This window comes from Fusarium keratoplasticum, chromosome 9, assembly GCF_025433545.1.
Source record: "Fusarium keratoplasticum isolate Fu6.1 chromosome 9, whole genome shotgun sequence".
Taxonomy (NCBI): Eukaryota; Fungi; Ascomycota; class Sordariomycetes; order Hypocreales; family Nectriaceae; genus Fusarium; species Fusarium keratoplasticum.
In genome coordinates this window covers 839,294-855,322 of record NC_070537.1, presented here as the reverse complement: position 1 = coordinate 855,322, position 16,029 = coordinate 839,294, and the positions used below count along the sequence as shown (strand labels likewise).

Below are 16,029 nucleotides of genomic sequence, written 5' to 3'. Positions count from 1 at the left end.
ACGGTTGCATGGCGAATGGTTTGTTTGACCTTGAGATGCTTTGTCTATTTCTTTCTAAAGCGGCCCTGCAGCCAGCATCTATACATCTTGAGCTTGGATGCTCGGTTGACCAGCAGGCGTCGATCAACACCAAGGTTCTCTATCTCGAACCGAGGGATCTCTGTCTCTGCCTCTGCCTCTTCTACCTCCTCAACACCATCAGCACTCTCAGCCGCTGGGGCAGCCAGAGGAGAGGGTTGCTGAAGTGCAGCAAGCTCCTTGGCCTTGCCTGTCCAGATATCGGCCAGCTGATCCTTGTCAAAAAAGTAGACGCGGGTCCCGTCGCCTCGGATGTAAAAGTTTTCGTCCAGATAGCGACCCTTGCGGAACCGGACCTGGGCAAGATCTCCTCTTCCATAATCTCGGAAGCAGACCAGGCCGCCAGGCTTGAGGACTCGGTGGACGTTGCTCACGGCCTTTGGCCACTGGTCGGGAGAGAGAGCAGAGAAGATGAAAATCAGCACGGCGACGTCTACGGAGCCTTCCTCGAGTCCAGGTGGTAAGCTGTCACTGGTCACGTCCCAAACGTCGGCCTGGATCGACTTGGGATCGTATTCTTCATGGTTCCGGATGACCTCTACAGCAGTCTTTGAGTAGTCGCAGGCATGGATCTTTAGTTCCGGGTTCTTATTATTGGCCAGGATGGGGAAAGCCGTATTACCGGCACCTGCGCCAATCTCGAGGAGGACCTTGGGTCCGGCATCTTCCTTGGTTACCTCGGCCAGCACGGGGAACTCCTGCTGAAGCCATTTGCGGTTCTTGAAGAAGTTGGCCGAGTTGTTCTTGTAGAAGAGATTCCACCATCTCGCAGGATCGATACTGAATTTTCCTGAGTTGTCATGTTAGCATCTCTTCAAAAGAGGATGTTGTGACAGCAAAGTGTAAAGGATGGTGTTGATCAGATGGGAGCGAAAGAATAAGAAGGTATAGTTTGTCTTCAGTAGGCTCAGATGAACTATGCATTGGTTTTGTATCATCAGGAACACCAGGCAAAAGCCAAGGCAAAGGAGAAACTCGAAATGCAGATGAGGGATAACTTACTCTTCTCAAAGTCAGAGACGGGGCTTTGGCGCTGCTTGGCGTACTGTTGCTCCGCATACTCTTTGTACGCATCGTCAGTCTCCACGTGGTCCCAGGCGTTGAACTCAAAGACATCGTCTCCCTCGTTCAAGTACCGGCTGCCAAACTGGAAGGGATCACTCCGCTTCAAGTTGTTGGCAGGATCATGCGATCGATGAGGCGGCACCTCGCTCTCAGGCGCCTTGGCTTCCGTGTCAGCCTCGGTGATCGGATCCTTGACGTCCAGCGCGGCCAGCTTCTCGACAGGCACCGACTCGATTGTCTGGCTCACGACGGCATCGCCACTTGGCGTTGACGACGCCATGATGGAATGTGGTGATCCTTGGAGCACGCACTCGCAAGCGCAAGTGAAGTGCTTCTCACAGCACGAGTGTTTTGCGCCGCGGGAGTAAAGATGAAGGATGCTTCAAGTTCAAGAAATTTTTCTGCAGAGCAGCCTTTTGTTGAAATTCTGAGAGTGGGGGAGCTCGACTAGCCTCTGATTGGCCACAAAGCTGGAGCCGGATTTTCTCAAACGCCGGGTTCCTGGAGCTTGAGCTAGCCTAGCCAATCATGTGAAAGCCTACCTGACCGAATAGCGCCCTCATCAAGCCTCCTGTGTCCATTCGAGCCGTGGCATTCTGAGGTCGACGGTCAACAACTTTCTCGACATCCAGCTATTTCGGTCGTCAATTCCTCGTCTACAGTTTTAAGGCGCTATAAACGTCTACGCGACTTCGATTCAACGCCCACCATGGCCCCCTCGCTCCTCCAGCCGCAAGGCCACCTATCACCAACCGAAGCTCTCCAGCTTGCGCAACAAGCTCCCATCATCTTGAAGAACAACCCTAAAGCCTTCTCCGCCTCGCCTCTCGTATCACTTTTCTCGGCCACCGAAACCGCTGACCTGTGGACCATCTACGAGAACCTTCTCCTCTCATGTCTTCGAACGGGCGACGACGAATCTGCGCACCAAGTTCTTGAGAGGCTGGTGTTGCGATTTGGCGACCAGAATGAACGCGTCATGGCACTCAAGGGACTGGTGAAGGAGGCCGAGGCAACAAACAACAATGAACTTACGCAAGTGCTCAAGGAGTACGAGGACATTCTGGAGGAGGACGGAACAAACATCGTGAGGATGAACTGCTCGTGACCATCCAAGGACGGCAGACTGACGAGCAACAGCCTATTGCGAAGCGACGAGTAGCCCTCTTGCGATCTATGGGAAAGACCCCTGAAGCGATTTCGTCATTAATATGGTTGCTCGATTTCAACCCTACGGACGCCGAAGCATGGGGAGAGCTAGCGGACCTCTATCTGTCCCAGGGATTGTACTCCCAAGCTATCTACGCTTTGGAGGAAGTGCTGGTGTTGGTACCAAATGCGTGGAACGTATGTGGCCTCATTGTTGCCCCTGTGAAACCCCCATCTGACAACCTGACCTAGATGCATGCACGCCTCGGTGAGGTGTCGTTGATGGCAGCCAATGAAACGACCGATGGTTTCCCTCAGAAGTTCCTGGCAAATTCCGTGAAGCGGTTCTGCCGAAGCATCGAACTCTGCGAGGACTACCTACGGGGTTACTATGGCCTCAAGAAGGTTACCGATAAGTTACTGGCTGAGTCTGCTAAACTCAAGAAGCACTCGGAAGGAGACGAGTTCTCTCTGCCAGACCAGGCAACAATCGAGAAACTGAACCAAGCGGCTACCAAGAAGCTAGCCGAGATCGTTCGTCGCTACGGGGCCCAGGAACCGCTGTGGCAAGGATACAATGCAGATGAGATTGCTGCAGCCCGTGACCTGCTTGACAAGTCATCGTCAGAGGTGGTCCGGTAAAGAGACTACATCTTGACAGTGACTCAGAATAGCGGGCACACGGGGTGACCAAGCGTACCGGGGGCTTGCCAACGGTGTCTCTGCCTGAGGAGCGGGGCGCAAGGAGGCCCCTGACTAGTTCATACACGACAGCAGAGGGGGCTTGAAGTCGAGAAGATGGGTGTCAGGCATGTGCAACATGGGCTCTCAATCTGGCTCTGGCTCTCGGCCAGATGCGAGCGGGAGGCAGCAACGGGGAGTTGGGCGATGCTGGGCATTTGGCACGTGGCGCCATAGAAGGACAGGAGGTGGGGTGTCCCATGCTCGATGTGGGCGGTGATGGAGTTTGGCAGGGAAGACAATGCCTGAATGAAGATATGAGGCCTACCCAAGGCGTTGAGGTGACGTCTACCTTGAAGCCTTGGGCAGGAATCTCGGGTTTTTGAGGAGGAGAGGGATGACTGGCTTTCCTAATGTAATATCCAACACGGCGTCTGGTGCAACCGACTTGTGGACGCGATACATAGTCTCTTGGGCCTCACCGCGACTGAGGCAGAATCAGCAAATTCGAGACTTGCAATTCCAAGTGGGTTCTCTCCACGTCGAATGCGCAACATCATGATGGGCACCTACTTATGCCCATGCGATTGTGGCCCTGTCCGTGGACGGCTTCTTGGTGGAGTCTCCCGGAGGAGCCGCTGCGGGAGAGAATCTGGCACCTCGAACGGCGCATTTTTGTTTGATTTGATCTCGATTCCCGAATGTCTATTCTCCGAGGATGGTCCATGCCTCACTTTTAACAAGTAATCTAGAGCCTGTGTCATTGGTCACCTCGTCGAAGATCAAGTGGCCGATCTTGGCCTGGCGCGAAGAAGGGTGAGTTGAAGAAAGATATGGATGGCTGAAAAGAATTATAGCTGTTCCGCCACCGTCCACATGGCCGCAGCTGGATGGCTGAGGCTCTGCGGGAAGGCGGAAATCCTGTCATTTGATGCCTATCATTCTTGGCCGGGTGGTTCCAAGTTGAAGCGAGTATGTGCCAATGTGAGCGCCAAGTTGTGAGAACTAGCAAGGCTTCTGAGATGGTTGATAGCATTTACACCAAACATGATATGGGGATGGCCCAATACGGACTGTATGAGGGGACAACAAGCATTTCTCACCGTATCTTCAACTCGTCCCATGCAGCGCCATGGTCCGTGATGAGCTGGCCCTGTGAAGCGATGGACCAGAGGGCATCGGGCCTCAACGCTGAGATGGGGCTCCATCCCCAGCCAGTCGCGGAATGGAGGGCATCGGGTTGCAGAGATGCTGTAGGTGATGGGTTCGGACTCGAATTATTGACTGAAAGGAGGAAGGGAAGAACATCAGAGTGGAATTGACGAGAGGCCGGTTGATATAAGGAGACGTGGTTTGCCAATGCCTCAATTCTTCTCTCCGTCTCCCTCATCAACCCTATCAACACTGTATCCGTGCAACTTCTAGACTGCAATTAAGCAACCCCCAGTACCGTTTTTCAGACTTTCAACTGTACGGGTACGGTAATCAATCAGCTCCTGCGCCTCGGTCCGTCCCGATTTACGTTATCATCCAAGACGTTTAAAACTGTACTTGGTTGGACAACGACGTCGCACAGCCTGAGACGAGCCGTCAACAAGAAATCCAGCTTCATGATGGGATCATGCTCCTTGCCGATAGTAATTGTTTCCACGACAATAAATATCGACAATGTCACGGGCCGAGGGACTCGAGTGCGTATCAGTGGCGGCTAGGGCCGCTCGAGGTATCCGACGGATAGCGGTCAACTGCAACTATTCTTCTAGCGGTCAGACCGACAAATGTTCCGTTCCCAATCGTCGCCCGTGGTGGGTGTCAGCTTGAGGGCGGAGGGGGAGCCTGGAACCTCACCATGGCTCCCCAGCAACTAGACGGCGTAACGTTGGGCTGCAGTACAGCAACACCGCCCTCTCGTCTTGGAGCCCGGGCCGCCTTTTTACTTTTTTTTTTATTTATTTTTTTTCTCTCTTGTCGTTTTTCTTATTTCCTGATGCTTCTTTCTTTTTCTTCTTTTCCCTTCTTTCTCTCCCCTCTTCTCCTCATTTCCGCCTCCCCCTCCGTAACAATTCCTTGTGTGCACTCTGCCATTGTCTCCCATCCAACCAGCCAAAAGCCCATGTTTTCTCATGCCCTAGTTAGGCTGTGTTTTTGCATTTCTAGTGACATTTGACCTGCGCCAACAAACCGAGGCCATCCTTGGCTCTGACCTGCACTTGCACTTGGGCGCTTGGGCAACTACCCCACCCCACCACACCTTAGGTCCATTCCCCAAATCGCCGCTAAGGGAGCTTGTCCGGGTGTTGTCCACTGCCGACTCACACAAAACCAACCGCAACAACAAACAAAACCTTCCTACACAAGACGACGACTCTCCCACAAGATTTCGTCAGAATCAGAGTCTCGCAATACGGTCCAGCTCAACCGCAGGGGCTGCCAGCACCTGGAACTCTACGGTATGTGACAATCTCTTTGGCTGTGTACTCGTCGTTGTCTCCCAGTCTCGTCAAGCATCCATCCATTCCCTTCGCATGAATCTTGTGTCTCGGGTGCGTCTGGGGGTGGGCTCAACAAGATGATGGTCCATGTGATCCCATCTGGCAGCTTCGAATCAAGCAAGCGACCGAGCGACCGAGCGACCGAACGACCACGCAAACATGCGGCGGCGGCGGACTCGGCAGCAGGTCAAATGTCTGCATGACATCCAGGCCATGAGCGCTGCGCCTACGGCTTCTCCCAAGGCATTCATTCCCGTATCCATCTGAGTTCCCGCTGTCGTAGCGGATGCTACCTCCGCCCTGCTGTCGTCTCTGCCACTATCAATGCTCCAGCGCCAATTCTAGCTTCTTCCATGAGCCATCAGGCTTTGTTTGAGGCTCCCTGGTTTTTGGCCCCCACCAGCGTTGGGCATTGGCATCCGCGATCTTTGACGCCCTACCACCAATCCACCGCCATGCGAAACGCGGGCGCAGCAGAGGGCGGAGAGAGCCTGTTGACAGGCACGACTGGGCAGCGGATGCCTGGGTCAGAGCCCGGGAGAGCCAAGATTTTCAAGGGCATCGACTCCAGAGCCGGACACTTCAAGGGTTGGTGGACCAGTCGCTGGCCAGTCCAGCATCTGCGCGCCAGCTCCAGCCCGACGAGCGCTAGCGAACACGCTTGGACAGGGTCCCCCATTGACTCCATCGACAGGGCGACGAACCAGGGTGTCCCGGTCCCGGGCGGCTGACAAGAACCGTGCTTTGGTGCCCAGCAAACCCAGCCGAGAAGCACATGGCAAGTCTTGTTGGGCATGGGCATGGACATGGCCTGGGATGAGGAAGCCAACGCCAACGTCGGGGAGCGCTGCTGCCAGTCGATAGATGCTTTACTGCACAGCATCGTGTCAAGGCCATTCTTGTCATGTCGTCCTTCCAATCCTCGGAGCCTGGTTCGCAGAAAGGGTTTCGCGCCACCATGTCGTTGTTCGGTACTCATGCAAGGGAGGGGATGCTAGTTTACCGGGATGATGGCTTGGACCGACCTTCAACTGTCCAAACGTCGTCGCCAACTTTGCTGACTGTCTGATGTGTTCCCAGTTTAGGATAACCTTTTTGCTCCCATCCACGAAGTCTGCCTGTGACCGAGATTTCGGTTTCCTAGAGAGCCCGCGCGCGCATACATACACACACGCCTAGATTTGCACGCCCACCGCCTCTGCACTCTCACCGTTGCAACACAACGGGCCCCTCCACTGTCGTTTGCTTCGAAACGTCGGCAACCGCTCGCTGCTTGACCGTTACGAACGCTCAACCCGCCGGCTTCCTCAACCACTGCAGTCACAGCGCACCCGCCGTTTCGACCCGAAGACAGGCTCGATTTGTTTCATCTGCATGGTTGGCAGCGCGGACCAGTCCTGTCGAGTGACCCATAAGTAAACGATCTGGACCCCCTCACCGCCGATCGATTTTCTGCCGTCCATCCCTCCAAAAACCTCTACCCATCCTTCGCAACCGCCGCCGCCTGAATCCACCCGCCCACACCTCTTTGCGCCTGACCTTCACGCCTACTCTCTGCAGTCAGTGCAGTCCAGCAACTTTGGTACCCTCCTCCGTCAGCAACCACAAGGCACCGTCGCTAGTCCTTGTTTTTATCGACTCCGCACCATCTCTTGCAAGCAGGCATTTTCCCCGTCTCACTGCTTTCGTGACCAGCCGACCATCCGCCTGTCACGCCCTCGTCATCTCTAGTGGCGCATCCGCCCAATCGAACAACCCCTCTCTCCGGTCGCGCAAGTCCAATTCCTCCTCGCCACGACCCTCGCACCAGCACTTGCCGTCCTGTTTTTCTCTACTGCCGTGACAACTTCGTCCTCCGTTTCTCCCTGTGTACTCTCTGTTACGTTGGGGGCCGCTAGCCATTGTCCTTATCCTATCAGCTGAGCGTTTGCTTGTGCTCGCTGCCTATTTTACCTTTCCTACCTCAGACGGCAGCGCCTTTGCTCCGGCTTTCTCTCGTGGATTGTCGTGGGCAGAGGGCATCCCATTAGTTCGCTGCCATGCCGTGAGTCCCCCTCCCTCGCTCACCCTCCTCTATCTCACCCTCCGCCTGCATTCCTCCCCCCTCCCCCTCCCTCTTGTTTCTCCCACATCCACCCCTCGGGTTGCCTCCACTGCGCCCCTTTGCCTTTGTTTACCTTTGCGCACACTCACCACCACTTCCTCTTCCTTTGAAACTCTACCCAGTCCACTCACCACAAGTTTCCGAATAGGCTCATCAAGCGTGCCCCGTCTTCGAGAGCTCCAACCGGTCCACACGGTGGTGATACTTCCTCTTCTCAGACTCAGTCCTACAACACTGAGGAGGACGACTCCTCTGCCGACACAAGCCAGGACTACACGGAATCAGAGGAGGAGGACTACTACAGCGAGGAGGAGGACGACGACCTTGGTCCTGCCGACTCAGCTTCTACGAGCGACCACGAGCAGCACTACGGTCGCCCTCAACGATTGCCGCAGCAGCGCCAGCATCAACTTCCAGCAGCAGGCCAATTTGGGCAACAATACCCACCACAGCACCCATATTCGACGCAGCACCAGTTCCCGCCGCAGCACCAGCTTCCTCCACAGCAGCAGCATCAACTCCCTCCTCGCCAACAATTGACTCCTCACCAGGCTTTGCAGCCGCATCAGCCCCCTCCTCCACAGGATTACGGGTTCGAAGAGGAACCGCAGCCGCAGCAGCAGTCTTATCGTCGACCGTCGCGGCGCGATCGACCGCCAAAAACCGCCACCCTGGACGACCCCCGTTATGGCCCGGCCTACGGCCGTGGCGGCTTCCCGCACCCTTCGGCCCCGGGCCGGCCCGGACCAGGCCAGTTCTTTGGCCGGGGCCAAGCTGGCTTCCAGAACCATGTTGGTCCTTATATGGGCTATCCCGCCAATAGTCAGATGGTCCCTTTCGGGTATGACCCGAACAACCCATACGACCCCTATGGCGGCGAGGGAAGAGGCATGTATGACATGATGCCCTACCAGGGACAGCAACAACAACAACCACCTGGTTTCTATGGAGCAATGCAGCCTCATCAATACGGCATGGGCTCTCACATGCAAATGCATCTGACTCCACCCCCTCCCCCACCTACTGAAGCCCCTGCCAAGCCATCCACGCCAGCACCTCCAAAGGAAGACCCGGAGAAGATTCGCCTTGAGGCCGAAATCGCTGCCTTCAAGGCCATGGAGGAGAAACAAAAGGCTGTGGAGAAGCAAAAGGAGGTCGAGGCTCAGATCCGCAAGGAGGCTGAGGAGGCCTTCCATCGCCGAATGGAGGATATGAGAATTGCTCAAGAAGAGGCCAAGAAGGAGATCGAAAAGGCCAGGATCGAAGCTGAAAAGGCCGCTCGTGAGAGGATGGAGGCTGAACGAAAGGCCGAGGAGGAGCGAGCTCGAAAACATGCCGAGGCTATGGCTGCAGCCGAGGAGAAGGCTCGACTTCGGTTCGAAGCTGAGATGAAGGCCGCTGAAATGCGTCGACAAGCTGAGGCCGAGGCTCGCGCTAAGGCTGAAGAAGAGGCCAGGCTAAAGTTCGAGGCTGCTGCTAAGGCCGCTGAGGCACAACGAAAGGCAGAGGCTGAGGCTCGCGCCAAGGCTGAGGAGGATGCCAGGATCAAGTTCGAAGCTGCTGCCAAGGCTGCCGAGGAGCAACGCAAGGCTGAAGCCGCGGCCCGTGCTGAGGCCGAGAGGGAGGCTCGGGAGAAGTATGAAGCCGAGATGAAGGCCGCTGCTGAGCAGCGCAAGGCGGAGGCGGAAGCTCGTGCCCAGGCCGAAGAAGAAGCTAAGAGGAAGTTGGAGGCCGCTGCTAAGGCTGCCGAAGAGCAAAGAAAGGCAGAGGCAGAGGCCCGCGAGAGAGCTGCGGAAGAAGCCCGACTCAAGTACGAGGCCGAACTGAAGGCGGCTGAAGAGCGAGGGAAGAGGGAAGCTGAAGAGCGTGTCCGGGCTGAGAAGGAGGCCAGATTGAAGTTTGAAGCCGAGTTGAGGGCAGCTGAGGAGAGGAGAAAGAAGGAAGAGGAGGAACGCGCACAGGCCGAGGAGCTTGCTCGAGTCCGTTTCGAGAAGGCACTGAAGGAGGAGGCTGAGGCTAAGGCCGCCGCTCTGAAGAAGGCGCAGGAGGAAGCTGAGCGTCTGATGAGAGCTGAGGTTGAGGCCAAGGCTGCCGCCGCCGCCGCCGCCGCTGCGGAGGCCGAGAAGCTCAAGAAGTTTGAGGAGGAGACTCGAGCCAAGGCTGAGGCTGAGGCCCTTGCCAAGATTGAAGAGGAGAAGAAGGCGGCCGCTGCTAAGGCCGAGGCTGATGAGGCCGCTGCTAAGGCCGCGGAGGAGCTCAAGAAGAAGATTGAGGAGGAAACCAAGGCGAGCCTCGAAGAGTCAAAGAAGTCTGCCGAGCAGGCCCCGATTCGATTCAAAGACGCTGTCGGCCGAAAGTTCACCCTTCCGTTCCATCTCTGCCAAACGTGGCAGGGCATGGAGGACCTCATCAAGCAAGCGTTCGTCCAGGTCGACGTTCTGGGACCTCACGTTATGGACGGCCATTACGATCTCATTGGCCCTGATGGCGAGATTATCCTTCCCTCTGTGTGGGAAAAGGTCATTCAGCCCGACTCGCTCATCACCATGACAATGTGGCCAATGGAGAAGGTGCCTCCTCCGGGGGTTAAGATGCCCCCTGGTCGCCATGGTCACCCGCCCATGCCTCCCCACGGACGCGTCCCGATGATGCCCGGTGGTGTCCGACCTCCTGGTGGCATGCCTCCTGGCGGCATGCCCGGTGGTATCCCCGCTGGTGGTATCCCTGGAGGATTCCGACCCCCCCCTGGATGGCCCGGAGCGGGCGCCCGACCCGGCCCCGTTCCCAACATTGTCAATGTCGGACCTCCTCCTGCCGCCCCTGCCAAGCCTTCTAAGCACAAGAAGCCTGCCAACCACTCGGCCTTTGCTGGCTTCATGTTCGGCAAGCCCCAAAAGAAGAAGTGAGTAACAGATACCAACTGATGGAACCTAGCAAGGGATGCTAACCACTGTCTAGGTCGAGCAAGAAATAAGGTGCTCGAATGCGGCATCGTGAGACGATAATGTGTGGAATTTGGTTTTTTTACAACCCAGCTTTTCTTCTTACCAGATACCTCATCGGCGCTACCTGCCGGCTTGCTTTTTTGATCCCCCCCTTTTTTTATGACCGGCTTGGTTTTTGAATTTGGATTGATTTTTGTTGTTGTTTTTGCTTTTCAAAAATATGAAGCAGTGGAATTTGGGTCGTTTTCCAACTCATGGGTAGCGTCACTCATATGTCGACGGCGTCACGAATCGTCCTATACGCATGTGGATCGGAGTATGATGATGAATGGGTTCAAGCAAATGATACTGGGGGAATGGAATACGATCCAATGTTGGGGACCCGGACCGCGTCTATGGTGCATCGCTGCGCCAAGATGGTTTCAAGTCCGGGCATCGGCGCAAAGATGACGCTTTTCTGTTTTTGTTGGATGGTGGACGAGCATGTTGGATAGACAGAGCCGTCCTAGACACGTTGTCATGTAGAATGAATGGAGTACGCAGAAATATGTTTATTATGACTTTTAACTGAGGCATTGAGTTGAATGTGATTGCTTGACCGAGAATGTTTGCCGTCTAAGTGGAACTTGTTCCTTGGCAAATCTATGATGTAAGGCGGCTTCTAAAGTTCTATCTATGGATGAGAGCGCAAGCACTGTCTAGGCTTTTTCGAATATGTGATTTTAAAGCTTCCGTTGTGACCCCAACTTCTGACGAGCTCGTTTCTCGAACGCTTCTATCATTAGAGCAGCGACCTTGTCAGAGACGGCCGCGCTCACAGCGCCGTAGAGAGGGTTTGTAAACTGGAAATCGATGTTGAGGTGCACCTCGGTGCGCGGTGTCGGCGGTCCCGCAATCGGCCTCACGGACCAGCGCGTCACCAAGTTCCGGAAGACAGCTGACGCATCGGGGCCCGAGCCACCGGGGGTCGTATCCCCGCTAATGGCCTCTACCGACCGGCCGGGGACGCAGCGCAGCCGGCTTGTAAAGACCTCGTCGAAGCCGCCCCAGCCGACGTGCAGGTCCGCAAGTGTGGGGTAGCGGCGACCGGTTTCGGAGTCCGGGTCGGACCAGCGGATGACGCGGGACTTTGAGCAGTACGGGACGAAGGACGAGTACGAGTCGACGTCGGAGATGAGGTCGTAGAGGGGTTCGGAGGGGTATGGGAGGGTGCGGGTGGCGGTGAGTCGCTGGGGCTCGGAGGACGGGAAGGAGATGAATGAGCGGCGGAGGGAGGCTATTCGCGGTGTTGAGGCTGAAGTGAGGCTCGTGATGTTGGAGATTGTAAAAGTTGAGCGTGCGACGACGGCTCGGGGAGGGAGGAGGCGGAGGGCCATTGGGAGTTCTGAGGTGGTGGGGTAGAGTCTTTAATCGTATATCGTTACGTTCGTAGCAAGTTCATGGTTTTGGCGTCGTGGATTAATCTCTAGGACCGAAATGAAGTCGACGGAGAATGAAAAGTGGTGATGGTGTTGAGGCTCTGCTCAACTCAAGTCGATAGAAAGTTGTAAAGGTTTCCGCCACCACCGGAGGCGTCCAGCCCCACTGATGGGCAGGTACCGAGGCGCCTGTAAAGTTGAGTGCTTAGCGGATGACAGAACTAAAGCCACAGGGGGTTAGACCCCTGTAGATGCCTGAACTGCGCACCTGCCGACCCGACCTCTGGGCATTAAACGCTCGGGCCGTCCTTGTCGCCGAGTCGAGGGCGGTGATTCCGTCATGGGCTTAGGTTCGCCAATCTGTCTCAATAACTCCCAAGACCGAAAACCTCACAGGCGACGCAACCTTGAGTGTGTGTGCGCCTCCCGCAAACAGACGACTCCTTATTGACTGCCGCCGTACGAAATGCGCCGTTCGATCGTATCCTTGCGAAGCCCCTGAAAGACCGTGACCGACCTCTCCCCTACACGAGCACACACTCGCTGACGGTCGGCCCCACGCCCGCGGGGCAAGCTTTCCAAGATGTAGGAGATAGCTTCAGGTATCGAACAAGAACTCGCGCTGACGCTGCGCAGGTTTGAAAAGTCGCTCTACGACCTCATCCGGGGGCTCCGGAACCACAAGGGCAATGAGAAGGAGTACATCCAAAAGAGCCTCAAGGAGTGCCGCGCCGAAGTTCGCAGTCAGGATATGGGTGCGTGCTTGACTTGATGAGTTGGGGATGACTTATGGATCGCTGACGCGTGTGTGTGTGAACATTAGATCTCAAGGCGACGGCGCTTCTGAAGCTCATATATCTCGAAATGGTTGGGCACGACATGTCGTGGGCGTCGTTCCACGTGCTCGAGGTCATGTCGTCGCCCAAGTACCAGCTCAAGCGCGTGGGATACCTAGGAGCTGTCCAGAGCTTTCGTCCTGATACTGAAGTTCTGATGCTGGCTACGAATCTGTTGAAGAAGGTCAGCTATAGAAGCACCATGACCTCTGCGTTGTGCTTGTAGCTAACTGGTGCCCTTGTAGGACCTTGGCTCGACTACACCGACCGTCATCTCCCTACCGATCGCGACCCTCCCCCACGTCATCACGCCTTCGCTGGCGCTCTCGACACTGCAAGACTTGCTACCGCGTCTGAGCCATAGCCACTCGAATATTCGAAAGAAGACGCTCGTTACGCTGTACCGACTTGCCCTCGTGTACCCTGAAGCTCTACGCGCCGCCTGGCCCAAGATCAAGGAGCGGCTTATGGACCCGGACGAGGACCCAAGCGTTACAGCTGCTATTGTCAATGTAGTTTGTGAGCTTGGCTGGCGACGACCAAATGACTTTCTTCCCCTTGCGCCTCGACTATTTGAGCTGTTGGTAGATGGCGGTAATAACTGGATGGCCATCAAACTCATCAAGCTTGTGAGCAGCTTTGTAAACTTCCTATTGCGTCTGGATATTGACCAGCTGTTTAGTTTGCGACCTTGACGCCCTTGGAGCCTCGACTCGTGAGAAAGCTACTACCCCCTCTCACCAACATAATCAGGACAACACCAGCAATGTCATTACTCTACGAGTGTATCAACGGTATTATCCAGGGCGGTATTCTCGGTAGCGGAGATGACGTCTCTGGAACTGATGAGATTGCAACCCTCTGTGTCAATAAGCTGCGAGGCATGATAATGATTGATGGTGATCCTAACCGTAAGTCGATATGTTGCTATACTGACACTAAATGACGACTGACGAGGCACTAGTCAAATACGTTGCGCTCTTGGCATTCAACAAGATCGTTACTACGCATCCTTATCTTGTATCACAGCAGGAGGATGTGATTCTGGAGTGTATCGACAGTCCGGACATCACCATCCGAATACAGGCGCTTGACCTTGTGCAGGGCATGGTTACAGGCGACAACTTAATGTCTATCGTGAGCAGGCTGATGAAGCAGCTCAAGTTATCCATGCCGGCTCGGGAGGTGTCTCAGCCAGGAACGCCTCCAAACGATCCGAACTACTTAGACGACGAATTCTCAGACTCTGCGCAGCCCAAGTCTGAAGCTCAAGCACCTCTTCCTGACGACTACCGAATAGACGTCATTGGGAGAATTCTGGCAATGTGTGCAAAGGACAACTACTCGAGTGTGTTGGATTTCGATTGGTACATCGACGTTCTTACGCAACTTGTCCGCATGGCGCCAGCTTCTCGCAAGGTTGACGATGAAGACTTGGGCCCGGCAGAGAGAGCGCGTGCCAACGTGTCAGAAAAGATTGGCGATGAGCTCCGTAACGTCGCTGTAAAGGTTCGAGTGATGAGGTCAACTGCGGTGCGGGCAGCAGAGATTATCCTCAACCAACTCAACAGTGACACACCGCCGGGCTATAACATTACCTCTGGGGCATTGAAATCAGTGACCTGGATTATGGGCGAATACGCCTCACAACTGGCCGTGCCTGATGAGGGGTTGAACGGCCTTCTTCAGCTCATTCCTCGGACAACTACCCCTGAAGTCTTGACCACTACTCTCCAAGCTGTTACGAAAGTCTTTGCTACCATAGTGGGAGACGAGATGGAGCCATGGACAGCCGAGAGGAAGTCTAGGGTTTCACTCCTCATGGCTCGCATTATTCATGTATTTGAGCCACTGGCGCTGCACCCTAGTCTTGAAGTCCAGGAGCGAGCCGTCGAGTTCACGGAACTGCTGAAGCTAACAGCCGAGGCGGCTTCAAGTCAACCTGCTTCGACCGATGAAGTTGAGCAGGATCCTCCGTTGTTGCTCACCCAGGCGATTCCTTCACTATTCAACGGCTGGGAGCTCAATTCGGTGGCCAAGGATGCGCAGTACAACGTCCCAGTTCCTCGAGATCTCGACTTGGATGAACCCCTTCATCCAAATCTGGCCAAGTTGCTGGCAGATGCCGACTCTGTTACTCTTGTTGCGGACGACTCGGACGAGTTTGAGGTATACTACCATCAGAAGCCACCACCAACCAGCATCGACTCTTCTGCCCCAGCCATTAGCAGGATAGCCGAGCCTGTGGACGATTATGTGGGTTCCTACCAGCAAGCAGACGAAGACAGCTATCTCGACGCCGACATCGTTGCGAGGAGAAAAGCAGAGCGCCAGGAGCGGAACAAGGACGACCCCTTTTATATCCCCAGCAACGATACGCCCCGAACTTCAACTCCTATCCACAACATTCTCCAAAACAGCAACGGCCCCGATCTGGATATCGACTCTATACCTATAATGCAGCTGGACCTTGAACGGCTCGGAACCCCAGCTGCCGCTCCCCAACGTCCCCAGCCAAGACCTCGTCAAAGGGTGGTCATCGCCCAAGACGAGACCCTCGGCGGAAGCGACAGCGGCCACGTCTCGGAGAACAACTCTGACAGCGCCGTCGCAAAGTCCAAGTCGCGCAGGCTCAAGCAGCAGGGTCTGCTGGGTGTGGACTCGAGCGGCATCGGCTCCTTCAGCCTCGAGGGCCAGCCGTCCTCGGGCTTTGACTATGAGCAGCAGCAGCGCGAGGAGGCCGAGATGCAGCAGGCCATGAAGGAGGTTGAGAGGCTTCGTCTCGAGATGCAGCGCGCCAACGAGAGGATCCAGGTCGCTCAGGGTGTTGATGTCGAGGGCACTATTGTCAAGAAGAAGAAGAAGAAGGCTGCCAAGAAGGGTGACGAGGAGGGCGGAGAGGTCAAGCCAAAGAAGAAGAAGAAGAAGGTTCCCCGCGCTGAGGCCATCGAGGAGCAGGCTGGCGGCGACAATAGCAGTGTTCAGGGGGTCGAGTCTCCCGCATCGGGAGAAGTCGTCGTGGCCAAGAAGAAAAAGAAGAAGAAGCGTGTGGTTGACATTCAAGAGGGGGAATAGGTGATGGTGGCATGACATGGGGAGGAAGTGTTGATTGATATGAGACAGCATTGTTATGGGGTTGGTATACCTAGGTAGCATAAGATAAAGGGATCAGGAGCATAGGAGGAATAAAAAACCGAACCGACAATAACTGATGACCATCAAAGACTCCATCTATTCATTCATTCGTTCATTCTCGTCATG

The 16,029-nt window shown here is 55.4% G+C and overlaps 5 protein-coding genes across 5 annotated transcripts; 3 read left to right on the top strand and 2 right to left on the bottom strand.

The window, feature by feature from the left end:
• Positions 1-44: 44 nt before the first annotated feature.
• On the bottom strand, positions 45-1,423 carry NCS57_01115500 (Methyltransferase-like protein; the record flags this gene model as incomplete). Its single annotated transcript, XM_053060876.1, has 2 exons — positions 45-868; positions 1,081-1,423. 2 exons carry the CDS (start codon positions 1,421-1,423, stop codon positions 45-47), a joined length of 1,167 nt encoding a protein of 388 aa, XP_052909262.1.
• Positions 1,424-1,852: 429 nt separating this feature from the next.
• Positions 1,853-2,934, top strand: NCS57_01115400 (ER membrane protein complex subunit 2; the record flags this gene model as incomplete). The annotated part of the gene is made up of 3 exons (XM_053060875.1): positions 1,853-2,230; positions 2,284-2,490; positions 2,545-2,934. The coding sequence occupies 3 exons, from the start codon at positions 1,853-1,855 to the stop codon at positions 2,932-2,934; spliced, it is 975 nt and encodes a 324-aa protein (XP_052909261.1).
• Positions 2,935-7,504: 4,570 nt separating this feature from the next.
• NCS57_01115300 (uncharacterized protein) lies at positions 7,505-10,543 on the top strand (the record flags this gene model as incomplete). The annotated part of the gene is made up of 3 exons (XM_053060874.1): positions 7,505-7,509; positions 7,718-10,471; positions 10,528-10,543. The coding sequence occupies 3 exons, from the start codon at positions 7,505-7,507 to the stop codon at positions 10,541-10,543; spliced, it is 2,775 nt and encodes a 924-aa protein (XP_052909260.1).
• A 693-nt stretch (positions 10,544-11,236) lies between these two features.
• Positions 11,237-11,890, bottom strand: NCS57_01115200 (Polyketide-cyc domain-containing protein; the record flags this gene model as incomplete). Its single annotated transcript, XM_053060873.1, has 1 exon — positions 11,237-11,890. One exon carries the CDS (start codon positions 11,888-11,890, stop codon positions 11,237-11,239), a length of 654 nt encoding a protein of 217 aa, XP_052909259.1.
• Positions 11,891-12,272: 382 nt separating this feature from the next.
• Positions 12,273-15,843, top strand: NCS57_01115100 (AP-3 complex subunit delta; the record flags this gene model as incomplete). Its single annotated transcript, XM_053060872.1, has 6 exons — positions 12,273-12,343; positions 12,569-12,687; positions 12,756-12,952; positions 13,014-13,397; positions 13,451-13,679; positions 13,733-15,843. The coding sequence occupies 6 exons, from the start codon at positions 12,273-12,275 to the stop codon at positions 15,841-15,843; spliced, it is 3,111 nt and encodes a 1,036-aa protein (XP_052909258.1).
• Between the last annotated feature and the right edge of the window lie 186 nt (positions 15,844-16,029).